This window comes from Lactuca sativa, chromosome 6 (genome assembly GCF_002870075.4).
Source record: "Lactuca sativa cultivar Salinas chromosome 6, Lsat_Salinas_v11, whole genome shotgun sequence".
Classification (NCBI taxonomy): Eukaryota; Viridiplantae; Streptophyta; class Magnoliopsida; order Asterales; family Asteraceae; genus Lactuca; species Lactuca sativa.
In genome coordinates, this window is record NC_056628.2 from 60,551,528 (window position 1) to 60,568,585 (window position 17,058).

General features: G+C 30.1%; 1 protein-coding gene across 1 annotated transcript; it reads right to left on the reverse strand.

The window, feature by feature from the left end:
• Positions 1–711: 711 nt before the first annotated feature.
• LOC111897779 (cyclin-dependent kinase inhibitor 5) lies at positions 712–1,131 on the reverse strand. The gene has a single exon (XM_023893731.1). The coding sequence runs from the start codon at positions 1,129–1,131 to the stop codon at positions 712–714; it is 420 nt and encodes a 139-aa protein (XP_023749499.1).
• Positions 1,132–17,058: the final 15,927 nt, after the last annotated feature.

Genomic DNA, 17,058 nt, shown 5'->3' on the forward strand with positions numbered 1-17,058 from the left:
AGGGAAGGGCCCGTCTTGATCGCATCGCATACACCCATGTTTTCCGTAATTCGAGATTTTAGGAATGAAATCTGATATTTTTTTTACTCTGGAATACCTTTAAATGTTTGAATAAAGATAAATGAATGTTTGACTACATATTAAAAATGAAAATTTTTACCCTATAGTTTTTTGGTTGCTACAATATATATATATATATATATATATATATATATATATATATATATATATATATATATATATATATATACAGGTTCATATGTTCTAATTATCTGTTCTATGGATGTAGGCATGATTGTGAACCAATCATTTTAAAAATCTGATTAAGGATATATTAGTAATCTTGAACACGTTTAATTATGGTAAATATTTAAAACATTTAATATCGTTAAATTTGGGGAGCCCTACAATAAAATCTCATTAACCCTAAACAAATTTTCATCTCATGGTCATCATTTTCACGCTGCCCCTAATGTAGAGAGAAGGAAAAAGGACCGAATTCCTATGGTTGGTGTGCTCGGTCAACATGATTGTCGCCGACGGAACTTGTCGCCACCGTGTGCGCTATGTACCAACAACCATGGAACCCCTTGCCTTCAATCGTCGGGGAAAAAAATTGAAAACTTTGGGAAGAACAAGCAAATCCCTAATTTACGAATTCCATTCAAGTAAAATAATTACATAGAGAAGCAAAAAGTGTAAGATCCACCTTTATCTACCTTCAATTTCCAACATGTTCTCACAAAATGAATCTTCATCATCAATTTCCACATCTTCAACATCCTTAATCTCAATTTCCTGACGAATCTTGTCCTTCCTATGAACCAATTTCTTAACAGACCGAGAAGAATTCCAAGAATTAACCTTCAGTGTCAAAGAACCAACTCCTTTGCAATGATGTTTATTCGGTTTTGGTGGAACACGATTCTCATTCTGTGTGTTTGAAGGAGTTTGCTTGACTAGCGGACGACTACGGAGTTGAATATAGGAACTATCACTAGGTGATGCAACGAAGGAAGATTTCTGAAGAGCTAGTGTTCTGGAACGAGTACGGACGCCGCTATGAGAAGGTATATCCACTATCGAAACCTTCCTGATAGTCTTTGAGTTCCTCTGTATGTACTTTCCCATCTCAGTTTCTACTCTCTAATTGCCCAACTAATTTTATGCCCTGAGATTCATCATTTGATTGCGAGAGGTTTGGGAAGATTGAAGGCATAAATTGTCCTGCAAATCTCATAACCCCTTTTGAGAAAACAAAAGTTCCTGCATACACCATAAGTGCAATGGTCCCTTGCATGAGGCTGCATGGTTTTCTTGGAAAGGAACTTCAGTTTCTGGTTGATATAAATGGCTATCATCACCCATACAAGAAGTGGATCGATAATTATTCATCTTAAGCTTTTCAGGTTTTTATTTTTCCTTTTCTTTCTGGTGTGGCACTTTATACGATTTGTTTCATTGGTATTTTTCTTGAAAATTCTAGGCAGCAGCATGCCAGATTGAGGAGTTGTCGGACAAGTTAAGTGTTTCTTTGACTGGTGAAGAGCTTGATATCATGCAAAACTTTACCATCAAGCAATGAACTTAAGATAGAGTTCTTTTTAGCCCAACCTCTTAATCAGCAAACTGTAGTTCCTTTATTACAGGGGCATAATCGTAAATATCATCATCGTGTTACCGTTTTCTTTGGTTTTGCTTTGACATGCATTGTATTTGATTCGTGTGCCATTTTGGATGAGATTACTATGGTTATAGCACCAAAGTCGTTAGATCAAATTCAACAAGAAAGTCAAAATGAAATTACATGGATGCCCTTAGCTGAATTGAAAAACACGTGGGAATGATTATCGAGGGACTACATAAAAGAATATGAACAGTGCAAGGAAAGTATATTAGTCTATCAAAAAGGTGAAGCATATACAACATTTATTGCTGAATGCTTTTATGCTTTTGTAGTGGTGTCTTTTGGCCAAATTGTGTATCCCAATTTAGTCAAATGCAAATCAAGAACCAGGTAAGCCATTTTTCGATTTTGCAGTGGGTGTTTTGCTAAGCCATTATTGGGTTCAATAGTTTGCTTATGAAATTATATTTGATTGGATTAATTCTCCTATCTATTGTGTAACATCCCCCTCTGGCACGTATCACAATATTGTCCGCTTTGGGCCACTCGACACGAGGACTTCCCAGGGGGTCACCCATCCTGGTACTACTCCCACCCGAGCACACTTAACTACAAAGTTTTTATGGAATCTGCTGCCCTCACGACTTTAAAACGCGTTGTGACAAGGAAGGTATCCATACCCCTTATAAGGAATGCTTAGTTCTTCTTCCCAGACGATGCGGGATCAAGTGTAATGCACGGGTCAATGTGTTCGACGGGGACGTCGAACCCTATAATGAGGGGTGAAGATGTGTAGATACCTTCCTTGTCACACCGCGTTTTAAAGCCGTGATGGCAGCAGATCCCATAAGAACTCTACAGTTAAGCGTGCTCGGGCAGGAGTAGTATCGGGATGGGTGACCCCCTGGGAAGTCCTAATATTGTGATACGTGCCAGTGGGAGATGTTACATTTTGGTTTAATTTCATGCTTTTTCTTTTTGAAAAATAACTTCGTTTTGTTGTAATTTTTTTTTGTGTGTGAAAAGGATTTCAAGCTAAATTTTATTATTTTGTTATCAATCAAGTTTTTTTTTACATTTTTTATTTTTTATCGTGGTGATGCTGCAAAATATTTTGCATATGATATCGGGTCATATGTTGCATGACAGGTGTTTGTTGAAATACCTGAAAAAGAATCTGACCATGTGGTATGTATTCTATCAGAATTACTGAAGTTCGTTTTAATACTTGTCATATAAAAACGTTCACACAGAATGTTATTCTTACATAATTCAATTACATGACAACTATTCTCATAGAATGCTTTATTTCATGGCAGTTATTCTTATAGAATGCATGAATGACACATGATGATCAAGGGCATGAAGGTTAGATGATGGTGTGTGTGATGGAGATGAACAATGATCACCAGTGAAAACACTATTCATTGTTATATTTGATAGAATAGTTTACAATAAAATGATAAGGCAATATCTAATACTAATATATTTTGGTAGAATATTCAGGTAGCATAATCATTAAATTGTGTTTATTTGTTGATAGTGAGTGTTTCATTATTACATAATAGTATGCAATTTTTTTAAGAATTTGATGAAAATTTTTAATTTGTATCAAAAAAATTGTTATTCTTCGAGAAGTTCATTCCATAAAAAATGTTGTTATTTTGTTTGAAGAATGATATTATCATTCTAACAAAATGTCATTATATTAGAATAAAATCGGGTATAATTAAAAATTACATAAGAATTAAAATTGAAGGTAATTAATTATCCCCAAAATTTTGAAAATTTTCTTTTTTAAATTTATCTCAATTGACTAAAATACTCTTATAGTGAAATTAGATGGTATTTTTTATTTATTTTTAATTCCATAATATTTATTAATCATTTTCTTAAAATTACTAAAATGATTGGTCGACAATCAACTCTACATCCATACAATAAATAGTTAGAATACAATGACTAACCATATATATATATATATATATATATATATATATATATATATATATATATATATATATATATATATATATATATATATATATGGTACAGTTCCGGTGATTACTCTTTTTTCGGTAAGGATACCTTAAAAAATACAAATTATAAAATCGAGCATAATACTATATTTGAGTGAAAAAAAATTGGAATTTTTTTATCATTAAAATTGTATCATGGATCATAAAAAATGATCTATGCTTCAATTTTAATGATTCAAAAAAAATTCAATTTTTTTTCTCTTCAATATAATAGTATGCTCGATTTTATGAATTGTAATCTTTTTTTAATTTTTTAAATTTTTTTAAGGTGTTCTTATCGAAAAAAAACTCTTCACATGATTCTGAATATATATATATATATATATATATATATATATATATATATATATATATATATATATATATATATATATATATATATATATATATAACCACCCCAAAAACTTTTTTTGGCTCTGATACCATTGTAGTGTTTGTTATTAATTGAGTTTTCTTTATATATAGATAGTTCATACTTATATAATTTTTTTTTAAATATTATTTTTAGAAAACAAATAGTTTTGTTTTTAAATAACGTATCTGTTTGTAACGAATTTTAATACTTGCTCTTATGAGCCATCTAGCATCATGAATATGATTATTGTTTAAAATTATACCTAGATTAGTAGGTTTATAAGAATCTTTAAGATTTTGCTCAAAGTTATTTATGGATTCTTGGATTTGCTGTATTTTTAAAAGAATATTTCTATTAGGAATACAATTCATCAAGATTTTGTTAGACATAATTAAATGATTTAAGCATGAATTTGATTAATTTGATTATTAAAAACGAGCACTATTTTAACAAAAATTTCAAATCTTGTAGAATTAATAGTTAGAATAACTCGAAATGAAATTATCATGGAGAAATAAAAACAATACAACGATAAAATATTTTAGATAGTACCTTCTTGAATTAAGCTTGAATTACAGTCAATACATACTTCTGGAGAAAGAATTATTTGAAAATCTAAAGACTTTGAACATCTAGTAGTAGAAAGAGAGACTCTTGGAGATTTTTTAGACATGAGATGAACATTTTTTAGAGAATGAATATTTTCTTGTGTCCTCTTCAACTAAAACATAGTCTCTTTTTATAATCATCTTGGAGTCTTGAAATCTTCTAATGATATTTGCCGTAAGGACTCATGGCCAATCAATAGAAATAATTACTTATAAGTGGTTGTCCTTGAAAGTGGTTGGCATTCATCTTTTGAAGCAATTGTCGTTTGTAATCAATGATCATATTCTTTTGATAAAGCAAGCCATCATAGAGCATCTTCTAAAGTTTTTTGTCTTCATATCATCATTGATGATAGATTTGATAATAAATTTGATAATAATTGTTTATACTCATCATAAATACATAAATACATACACAGTATTTACGCATCTGTATTTGAAAATAAAATTTTGATAATAGAAGAATTGAAATACCCAACATTTAAGGTATTACATCAAATTTAAGGATAATGATTTCTTATTCTTCATAAGGATCATCAAAAGGGTCTTGAGCGTCTTCAAAATTCTTTATAGATTTTGGAGATTCGTCAGAAACCGATGGAGTTTGGCGAATTTCTTGAAGTAATTTTTGAAGTTCTTCAGGGGAAGAGGTAGCAGCATCTTTAATTCTTGCAATTAGATCCACATCACTTTTGGGAAGACTGTTGATAAAAGTGGCTTCAACCTCTGGTTTTTGAATATATATTTCTTGATAATGTTTAATTACTGCTTGTTCACTGGCTTGAGAAATCTTCATTTTATCCCACCATTTTGAGCAAAATTGGCGATTAAGCCAGGGAGGAGAGGAATCCTTTGCCTCTTGATAATGAAAAGTCCAAGACATTATCCATGGAACTTTAAATATCATGGTGAATTGTAGCATATATTCAAATTCTGGAATTTGTTGAATAAACAATTCCTTAAATTTGAGATATCCAACATAAATTTCTTTTGGTAAACAATTTGGAAGAATTCCCATATATTTGTACCAATTGATAAACCATCTTGGATATTCACAATTGAAGTTTAAATCAAAGAAGATAAACCATGAATGTGAATAATTCTGAATAAAGAATGCCTTAGTCCAAGCATCTTGATAATCATAGTAAGAAAATCTTGGATAAGCAGGATAACTTATAAGAGGTTTTTCAGAGTGAAGGTTTGGAACCCAACTTTCTGGATAAATGATTTTGATAATATGAGCTTTGCTAAAATCAATGTTTCCCTCTTTTGAATTAGAACGATGAAAAAAATTGACTGAACCAGATTCTTGCAGAATAGCTTGATAATATTCTCGGGTTTTATATGAATCAACATAAAAGGTTTTCCCTTGACCAAAGAGATGGTTTGTGAGAATATGAAACCTTGATGTAACTTATGGATTTGAAAATCTTCAAGAATTTGAACTCTTAGGAAATTTGGATTAAGAACATAAGAAGTTTTTGTAGAAAGGCTAGGAGTAACAGATTTTTGAGTTTGAGGAGTGATAGGTTTTGCAAAAGAGCTTATTGTGTCGGTTGAAGTAACTTTTGGAGTAACAAATTTTGACTGAAGGATATTAGAATAAAGTTGTGAATTCTTAGAAGTAGGAGTTAAAGGAGAAAAACGATTTTGATTTTGAAATGGAACAAGCTTTTGAGAGACTGGAACAAGATTTTGAGAGACTGGCTTCTTGTCAACATGTTTGGAAGAGGACGACGAACTCATTTTCCCTGCAAAAATTCTCGAGAAAGAAAGTCAGGAAGCGAATTATTTTATCCCTTTATAAATTCTATTTCGAAATCAAAGTTACCTAAGAGGGCTTGCCAACGAGCAAAAATTTGCTTGGAAATAATATTTTTCACATCTTTTTCTAAAATAGTTTTTGTAGATTGACAATCTATTCTTTATAAAAAAAACTTTCCATAAATAAATCATCTTCAAATTTCTTAATACGTAAAACAATGCTTAAAATTTCCTTTTTGACAGTTGAATAATTTTTCTGTGTATCATTCCATGCACCAGAGTAATATCGAACCAATTGTTCTTCAGTTGAGTTAACAAATTTTTGTTTTAAAATTCCTCCGAATCCAATATCACTAGCATCGGTTTCAACTATGATTTTGGTATCGGGATGAGGTAAATTTAAACATGGCAAAGTAGGGACCTTTTGTTTTATATATTCAATTATATATGTATGTTTTTGAGTCCATGGTTCAGGATTGTCTTTTAATCTATTATAAAGCGGTTTACATATGATCCCTAAATATTTGAAAATATTTTTGAATCATAAAGCTTTTTTAGCAAATTTCGTTTATTAGGAATAGGATAACAAGTCCATTCTAAAACTTTGTTTAAAGGTTTATAATTGATAACTAATCTTGGTGATCCTCTTTCTAATTCTACGACATTCATAACATAAAATGTTGAACAAGACCACGGTGATTTAGAATGTCTTATGAGTTTTTTATTTATTAAATCTTGAATTTCATTTTTACAATGACTTTCTAATTCATTATTTATGTGAATGACTCTAGATTTTGAAGGAATATCCTTTTCATTAAAAAAATTTATATATGGTAGTTTTACAATATGTTGTTTTCTATTCCAAAAGGCATTAGGAATATTAGAACAAACATTTTTTTTTTCAAAGTTTAATTTTAAACCTGTTATTTTATTTTGAATATTCTTATCATTTAATTAATTAGTTATTCGAACATTATTTATTTCGTTAATAAGATATTTGACTTGTTGCGTTTTATAATTAAGGACATTAATCGTTGAATATAGAGGGGGTTCACGAAATGTAAATATAATTTCTTTTCCAAAAACATTGGTTCTTATACCATCATCATGAACCATAAAAGGATATAGTTTTGTAATGAAAGGCGTTCCTAGAATTAAAGGAAAAGAGAGATCTTTTACTAAAACTATGTGAGTTTTATAGTAGTAATCTTGGTCATCACAAATATGAACATCGGAAACTTTATAATTTATAATTAATTTTGTATCTCCGGCACCAGTAAGTCTAGATGTAGTTTTTTCATAGAATTGTGTAAGAAAAATTCCTTCTTAAATACAATTCATATCGGCACCACTATCAATTAAAACAGTTAGGTTGATTTTAAAATTATCCTTGACAAAAGTAATTTGAGTGTTCCATTTTTGAGAAACTTGATTATTTATAATTTTACCAATAGTTACATTTTCAATTTTATTTTCTTCTTCGTTATTAATTTCTATATTTTTGTTTTTAATAGTAGAAGGTTTTTCTTTTTCTAAAATTAAAATTTTATTTTTATTTCTTTTATTTCTTGTTTTACTATTTTTAATTCTTCTTGAAGTTCTTGCATAGAAATTGGCTTTGCTTCAGTAAATCTTTCATATATATTTTTTAAATTAAAATTTTCATTATTATCAGGAGTTATGTTACTAGTTTTATTAAGCAGCTGTTTTATTAATAATTCTTGGATATTTTTATCTTTTATAGAATCAAGAGAGTTTAAAAGATCTTTATCATCTTGTGAAAGAACATTAATGGAACTACTAGTAATTACATTGATTAAATTATTACAGTGACATTTACCAATACACTCGCAAATATCTAAATCTTCTGAACTTGAAGTAGTATTTTCGAGAATATTTAAATCATTTGTTTGAAAATCAGAAATACTTTCATCGGAATCTGAATCAGTATTTAAAATAATTTTTCTTATTTGTTCTTTCAAATCTTCAGAGACATTTAACTCATTTATTTTTGTCTTAGCATAACAATTATTAGTTGTATGACCATTACGCCCACAATTATGACAAATAATAATATCTTTTAATTTTCTTTTAGATTTTTATAATTTGGTTTATAAGGTTTTTTAGATTTCGAAGCGTAATCTTTTTCCTGAAATATTTTGAAGATATTTTCTTATATACTTTAGATTTTGAAGTAGACGGACCATTCAAGGGCTGATAATCATATTGTTGGCAAAATTTTCCCAATTCATTTTTACTATTAATTCTATCTTTTTTGAGTTTTTCTTTAAACCTAAGATCAGCACAACCTGCTAATCCTTCTTTATTAATATAGTTTATTAAATCTCCATAAGTTAAATTTTGATAAGGGATGATATTATTAAAATTTTCTCTTAATTTTTGTCTAACTCTTTCTGCAATGAGTTTTGGGAGGCCAGCAATAAAACGTTCTTTCCAATAAGACTCTTTACAACCAGGTCTCGAAAAAACTTTAACAAGATAATTATCTTTATACCATCTAAAATCAGTAAGTTTTCTGCAATGTAAATTCATTAAAATTTCTGAAGTTTTTTCTTGAAAAGTAGTAGGATCTCCTACAAAGTTTTTGATAATAGCAAAAATTAACGTGTTAACCATATCATCTTTAAACGTTTGTATTTGTTGATTATTTTCTTGTTTTATAATAGTTTTCTTTGCAGATAAAATATAATCCTTTTCTTCTTGTGAAATATAGAAATCCCACCAGCCTTTAAGACTGCCAGTAAAACCAGAAGTAATAATGTTAACAATTTGAAGTTGAGTATTATTATGAGCTTTATAAGCATTAACAGCCATAGTCATTTCTTGTACAATATTCATAATTTGATGTTCAGAATGACCATCAATATTCCATTCATAAACAGAATTACCATCATATTGAGAACGATCAAATTGAAAAGTTCATTCTTCAAGTTGAACATCTGGAAGAGATGGTCTATTCCAATAATTTCTTATGGTTGATTTTGGATTTTTTCCGAAAGTGCTTTGCTTTGATTGATGAATTTTATTAAGATTTGAAAAGTCATTAGTGAGTTGATTAATATCATCATTTGTATCAACAAATTGTTGAGCAAGAGCTTCAAAATTTGTTTCACTATTAATATCACTATTTTCAGATTCGTCATTTGTAAGAGTATTAATATTGTTAGTGTTTGAGATATGAAGTTTTGAAAGTCTTTTTTCTAATTTGTTAATTAAATATGTATTTCCTAGATTAAAATTATCATCGATTTGGCAAGGAACAAAAATTAAATTACTAGTGCTTGCCATATCTTGCTTATTAATGTTTTTATCTTTGAAATTTTTTTCTTCAATTTTAACTAAATGCTCGGTAATACTGGATAAGGTTTCATTTGCATAATTATTTTGGTAAATAGTTTTTTGAAGACCCTTTTCAGTAGTTAATTGATGTAGGGCTTGAACTAAAGGAGTTGCAATAAACATATCATTAATAATAATTTCTCTTTTTGGTGGAAAATTAGCAATAATTTCTTTATTAGAAATAATATCTTTATATTTTTTTTTCTCTAAAATGGGAGTGATAGAATCATTTTTAAATAGGTAATTTATTTTATGTTTAGGGGCATAAATTAATTCAAACCATTGAAAAAAAGGAGAATGAATTTTATTTGATAAAACATAATCTTTCCAAAGGCCTAAATGAAGAAATCTTAAGTAGTATGAAAAATTTTCTTCGTGCCAAGCTCTTTTTTTATTGTTATAATCTTTATAATACTCAATATCTTTTAAGTAATCAAAATCAACTTGATATTCTAAATTCAATAAATTCATTTTAACAAGTTGTTTTTGTTAGGATTGAAGAAATATGTTTTATTGATTCTAAATTATGACTTCTTGATTTTTCGTATTTTTTTATTCCTATCTTTAGCCTAAAAATTTTTTCTATCTGTTTATTATATTTATTAGTATATGGAGGTATTTTGTATAAATTATAATTTTCATGAGTTCTAGTTTCTTCTAAATGTTGAATGATTTTGCATATATTAGAATTTATCTTCCAATGCCTTTTTAACATATTAGCCCAAAGCTTATTATTTTGTGAACAATTAATTTGTACTTTAGAACTCATAATTGTTGTTTAAAATTTTGAAGTTCATCAATAAAATCTGATTTAGTAGGACTAGGAAAACTATTTTCACTATTTTGATCATCTTGATATAATGGTTTGGGAATAGAATTAGTATAGTCAATAATTTTTAGTTTTAAAGATCTCGACTTTAATAACGAAGATTTTGAAGAGCCTGTTTTTGGGATAAAAGAAGTTGATAATCTGGATGATGAAATATTTAAGGAAGAAAAATTTATATCTACAGAACCATCATTATATTCAATAATATTTGAGATTTGTTTTGAAGAGTCTAGTGGTTTTGGATTGATAACATTTTGTAAGTTTCAATTACATGATTGAGTTATATCATACCATTTTAATCTTTTTGGTGTGTGAACTTTGGTATGGTTAGTATTTGCTTCAAAAATAATTGTTTCATTTTTAGGACTTGATAAACGTGTTTTCAGTTCAAGTGTAGTTGTCATAGTTTTGTAACAAACACGACAAGTTATTGCTAAAGGCTTTGTATCATCTTTAAATTCTAAATTTTTTGTTTCTATAGTTAACTCCAAAGTATCTAAAATATTTTTATCAAATAATCCTACAGAAAAATTTGGATAACAATTGAAATAAATAGGTCCGTTAGCAATATTTGTTTCAGCCATAGCTAAAATAAAATTTTGAAAATCTTTATGTCTCTTGTCTCTTAAGATAAGGAGAAAAGGGACATCTATTCTAATTCTAAATAGAGGTTTGATAGCAATTTGGACTAAACCGACATTGAAAATTTTATATTTCGTTCTATGCTCTAGAATAGATTGTAATGATAACAAATGTAAATTTTGTTGGTTTTGATCAATAGACAAAGTTTGTTGTGTCATTTTAATAGAATAACTTTGAAAATAATCAAAAGTTCCTATTCTATATATTGTATTGACATTAGTTTTAGGTATTGTCCAATTATTCAAACTTTGTTCTATGTTATTAACGGTTTCTTCAATAGATATTATTTGATTATCATCATAATCTTGTTCATTGTTGATATTTTTACCAGGAATATATTTTTTTGGATAGTATGTCTGAAAATTTACTCATATTTAATTAATTTTGCTTTAAAATTCTATAAGAAAACTTACTTGTTTTAATAATGGTGAACAGAGGGGATTCGTCCCGACGATAATTGTGGTCTGGCACCGCGACTTACGTCCTTATCTGCGTGTTTTACGCTAATCCAATCAATCACTGGTCTTGTCTCTGAATCATGCTTATTAAAACTTATAAATTTCTTATAGAATACTAAACCAAAATTAAATAAATTTGAAATAAATATACCATGTATTACCATCCCAAAAACTTTTCTTGGCTCTGATACCATTTTAGTGTTTGTTATTAATTGAGTTTTCTTTATATATATTATCTTATAATTAAATAAAATATTTGTATTTAAATATTGTTTGTAACTAGATTTTAAAAAACCTATTTATACGGTCAAGTTAAACCGTCTATTAAGTTAAACAATCTATTTATAAGGTCAAGTTAAACAACCTATTTCAAAAATCAATATCTTCAATTCCATGTTCACATACTCCCTATCTTCTGCTGTGTATATATAAATTATACAATCATTTATTATGCACCTTTATACACTTTTTGACTCTTGTTACCGTTTGATCATGTGTAGATGTCCTACCCGTATACTTTATAACATATATTATATGGTTTGGAAATCTGTATACTAAATACACATTGTTTGAACTTTCCATAACACAACTTTTGTTGTGGGTCGGAGGGTTTTTTTAAGAAAGTATGATGATTTAGTATGTCCAACGGTAAGTTGCCATTATTACTTTAATTAAAATCATATACTTTTCTTTGTTTATTCAAATTCTTATATTAGAAAAACCACATCAATATACATTTTGAGCGAATCATGGGAGACAATGCAATGATATCATTGCATCTACGTATTAAGAAATAAGAACTATACAATAACTTTATAATTGTTTTATCGAAGCATGTAATAATTCAATTTACTTTAAATTCAAAAATCAAGCACTAGATACATCGTATCCCATTCTGTTTTTGCAATTATTACACTAAAAACGTATATTATAATTCAAGTATTTTTATAATTTACAAAATAAATTAAGTATTTGATATTTTAAAAAATCAATTAATATTACGTTGTATTATACGAATAAAATAAATGACTTCTAGATATGAGTTACAAACTTATAAGATGAATCATATTTGTTAGTTTTTCTAATCATTTTTTAGTTGACTATAATGGACTGAACTATGAGCATGTTGACCAAGAAAATGAAGACCATGCCAATGAATTAGAATGTCATTAGGTAGAATATGAGGGCGTCTTAGCCTAAGGGTGGTGTTACGCTAATCGTCTGTCAGAGTTGTTGAAGAGTTGACAATGAAGGGGGCCACAACGGTTTAGAGATACAGTTGGTCAGGGCTAGTGCTGCTTCCCTGATGAGCCCATGGAATGGCGAAACGAGTTGACATGTGTAATCTGGAAGGGATGACTTTGAGATTTTATGGGGGACTTTCGAGCACCATACATGCAAGAAGAAATGTCGAACTCGGGTCTATGCGAAGTGGTATCAGAGTCGAACGATGAAGGGACATGTAGTTATAGTCGCACATTTATGCGGGGTCCGAAGAAGTGTGGGCTAGTTGGTGGGTTGCCACGAAGTCAAGGGTGACATGCATGCATGTAACATCCTAAAAATCACAACAAATTTTAACTTTTCAAAAATAACCCAAAACCATAATGTTTACAAAACCATTGTTTCAAAAGTGTATTTCGGTAATCAGAATATACCAAAATCCAAATGTTCCGCCTCCATGGAAGGAAGTATTGGATGTGGCCATATGTTGAGGATTCTTACTCGATAGGGTTTCAATATAGTGTTGTGGTGTGTGATTGTACTTTGCATCAAAAGAAATGTCATTTCAAAGGGACAAAAATTCATTTTCATTGCATAAGGACGTTCGACTTTTTGGTTGTGGGTGAGTGTCATGAATCGAATATCATGCGACAATGTTAACCAAGAAGATGAAGGCCATGTCACTAGATTAGTCTGTCATTTGGTCCTAAAGAGGGTGTCCTAGCCTAAGGGAATTGTTTTGTCAGTCGTTGTTATATACCCAAGTCACAGAAGTGCTTACAAAGAAGGGGACCCTAGCGGTCTAGAGATACAATTGGTCGGGGGGTAGTTTCGATTCGCTAATGAGCTCATTGTAGTGTGAAATCAGTTGGCATGAATCCTATGGAAGTACTGGTCTCTAGGTTTTATGGAAGACCTTGAGATGTCATGTGGATAAGAAGCACTTCGAACTTTAGTCTATAATAAGAAGGTACAAATTAAATCATTTTTATTAGTTTACGCTCTAACTCTTACCATAAAATTTATATTTTTATAAATAACTAGGATTTTACCTGTCGCATGTTGCAGCGGCAGTAATGGGTTTAGCTTGAGTTTCGATGATTATATTGATAAAAATTAGGCAAGGTTTCATCTTTTGGTAGATTAATATACAAGTTTGGTATAACTGAACAACTCTAGTTTATACTAAGGGTGAGCATTTGGACCTCTGAACCAGACCAAACCGGGAACCAGACCTGAACCTAGACCCAATTAGCCATAATAGGTCTAGTCCATGGTTCGCCAATTTCTTCCAAATCGGTCCAATCCAAGATCTAGTACGGTCTGGTTCGGTCTAGATGCTCACCACTAGCTTCCAAGAATTAGGAACCAGAACTGGACCTGGACCCAATAAGTCTCAACAGGACTGGTCTAAGGTCCACCAATTTTTGCCAAACCAGTTTGGTCCAAGAGCCAGTCCGATTTGGTCCAGATTCTCATCCCTAGTTATACCATCAAATGAAAATGTATTATAGATGATCGAACTAATAAGCACGAAAAAGTACACAAAAATTATGTCGAAATGTAAACTTTTTTAAGTTAACGCACGAAAGTTCAAATAATAAAAAAACGTACTATATGTGCTCGACTCATATGTAGGAAGTGTACATAAAAATAAGCACGAAAACATTAGAAAAATTACGTCGAAAGATAAAAAATTGAATTTATACCAATACGTATATAAAAAACAATTATTGATTGACAACCGAAAGTTCTAAATTTACAACGACAAGTTGACCACCTCAAATTTATACTGACTCATATATAAAATAAGCACGTTAAAATTTTGTTTTTTAAGTTAACGAACAGAAGGTACTAACGAAAATCAGATTATAGAAAGTTCAAATCTGAAGGGGTCAATGTGACAATTTACAAAGTTCAAAGCCTAAGGGGTCAAAGTAACATTTTAAAAAGTTAAAGGGTGCTAACTATCGTGGTGGATGAGTATTAATACGAAAGTTTATAAGGACGATAGGGTGAAGACGCATTTTACAAAGCTTAAAGCTAAAAGGGTCAAAATGACGTATCTTGAATTTTAAGAGTTATAAATTATAAAGTTTTTTGTATAAATCAATTATGCGTCAATATGCCATTAATACTTACCAAAAATTTAAAGACGTGAATGAGAGAACAAGATCTATGCGCGGACAAGGTTTGAAAACTCAAACCTGAAGTTAACACTTTTAAGATCAATGTCTGCTTCTAATAAGTTGGTTCAGTCAGGTCTGGTAAACCAGTCAAGACATGAAGATAAATAATCAAGAAAGTATTAAAGTAATAAATGAAGTAAGATTGAGTATAATCAATGCAAAGACAATTTAAAACAAGAAGAATGCTAAATATAGAAGTTTGACTTGCAAGATATATTGGATTGATGTGAAGAGAATACTTGCTATTCTTGGTTTTTAACAAATGAAACATTCACTCCTTAAATAGTGAAGGAGGAACATAGTACATACTTCTGACTTCTGACTTTTGCATACATTTATATAAAGACAAAAGACATTTAATGCTAGTACATACTTCTGACTTTTGACCATCTTCATCACGAAATCATCAGGAACTTTGGAACACTTTCACACCTTAGACACAAGTTGACCAATTAACCACTTCATTCACTATAAGAGTGTCATCCAGGATTTGACATCCTTTCACAAAACTTGTTTGCTAGATATTAATAATCAAATCAATCACATGATCAAGCCTATTAGCTAGTATATTATCAATAAATTCATATTGCAAACCAATTAGACTAACATGCCATAAATCTTTTATATAAATTATGTTATTATATCCAGAATCAAAATAATGAACGAAGAGTTGCAACTGATGTGTTTTAGGTAAAACAAGTAAACTAGAAAACAATTCCTAAGTTCACATGCAACCTACTTTGGATCTATGTTTTAACTATTGAACATACAACTTTGAATTGCAAAACAAGAACCCTAGAGGAGGAGGCTATTTTCGAAAATAGTAAACTAGGGTTAGGAGTTACATACCTTTCAATTGTTATAGCAAACAATTGATAATTCCCTTGATCTTGATCTTGATCTTCTTGGAAGCTTAGCACCACAAGTGTAATGCCTCTAATGGAATCACACCCAAACTAGCAAGAAGGAAAGTAGAAGAGAGACGGGAGAGGGAGTATGCAAAATCTCGGTCTTAGGGTTTCTTCAAAAGAAAGAGTGACCAAAATGTGAACCAGGAGGCTCCTTATATAGCTGAGGGATCTAGGGTTTAGGGAAAACCCTAGTTATCCTTTGCTTAGGGCCTAAACAACCCAAGGCGTTATCCAAGCCCCTATGGACGAAATTATTATGGTTTCCCCTAAAGATTTCGTCCACCCTCTTCCAAGGGGGTTTTAGAGCCTTCCACTCAACTATTAGATAATTGCAAACTAGTCCCTGCACCTTGTAATTAATTCTTTTAACCCCAAAATTAATTCTAATTAATTTCTGGTTAAATATTAATTAAACATAATGATTTATAATTAATATATTAATCTTTTAACATATTAACAAATTCATTTATATTAATTTATTAATCTTATAATAAATTAATTTCTCTTCTTTCATAATTTCCTTCTCTGGTTGCTAGGTTTGAGGGCAACCAAAAGGACCGTGCTGCTATCAATTCAAGTACATACCAATTATAGTTACGGGCTTAGACACCTAATCCAACAGTCTCCCACTTGGATAAGTCTGTAACTATAATTGCTAGTAAGCCTTCTAAATTTGACCAGCAAATTGTAGCTTCCAAAAAACTGCTGCCGAACTCTGACCCAGTCAGTTTCGTGTCCTAAGATAAGTGATCATATAATCCTTCGTTCTACTAGATATCTCTAGACATAAGACATGGAATACAATCAATCTCTTTGTCCAGAATCTATGTTTCCCGATTTCTGATTTGTGATGATATAGGACTTCTAATTGAACACATCAATTTAGTCCTGGCTGGGCCCAACACATAAGTCAACACCAAATCATCGAGGGGCCCACAGATATCGCTTTGCCCGTTAGGGCAAAAGGAACGAATAAACATTGACTCATATGCTTGTATCTTTTACTCATCAAACCATACATGATAATACGTTTTATAACACCAAGTTACTGA

Excerpts from the sequence above, each read along its gene's own strand:
- LOC111897779 (XM_023893731.1), bottom strand. The coding sequence starts at position 1,131 with ATGGGAAAGTACATACAGAGGAACTCAAAGACTATCAGGAAGGTTTCG.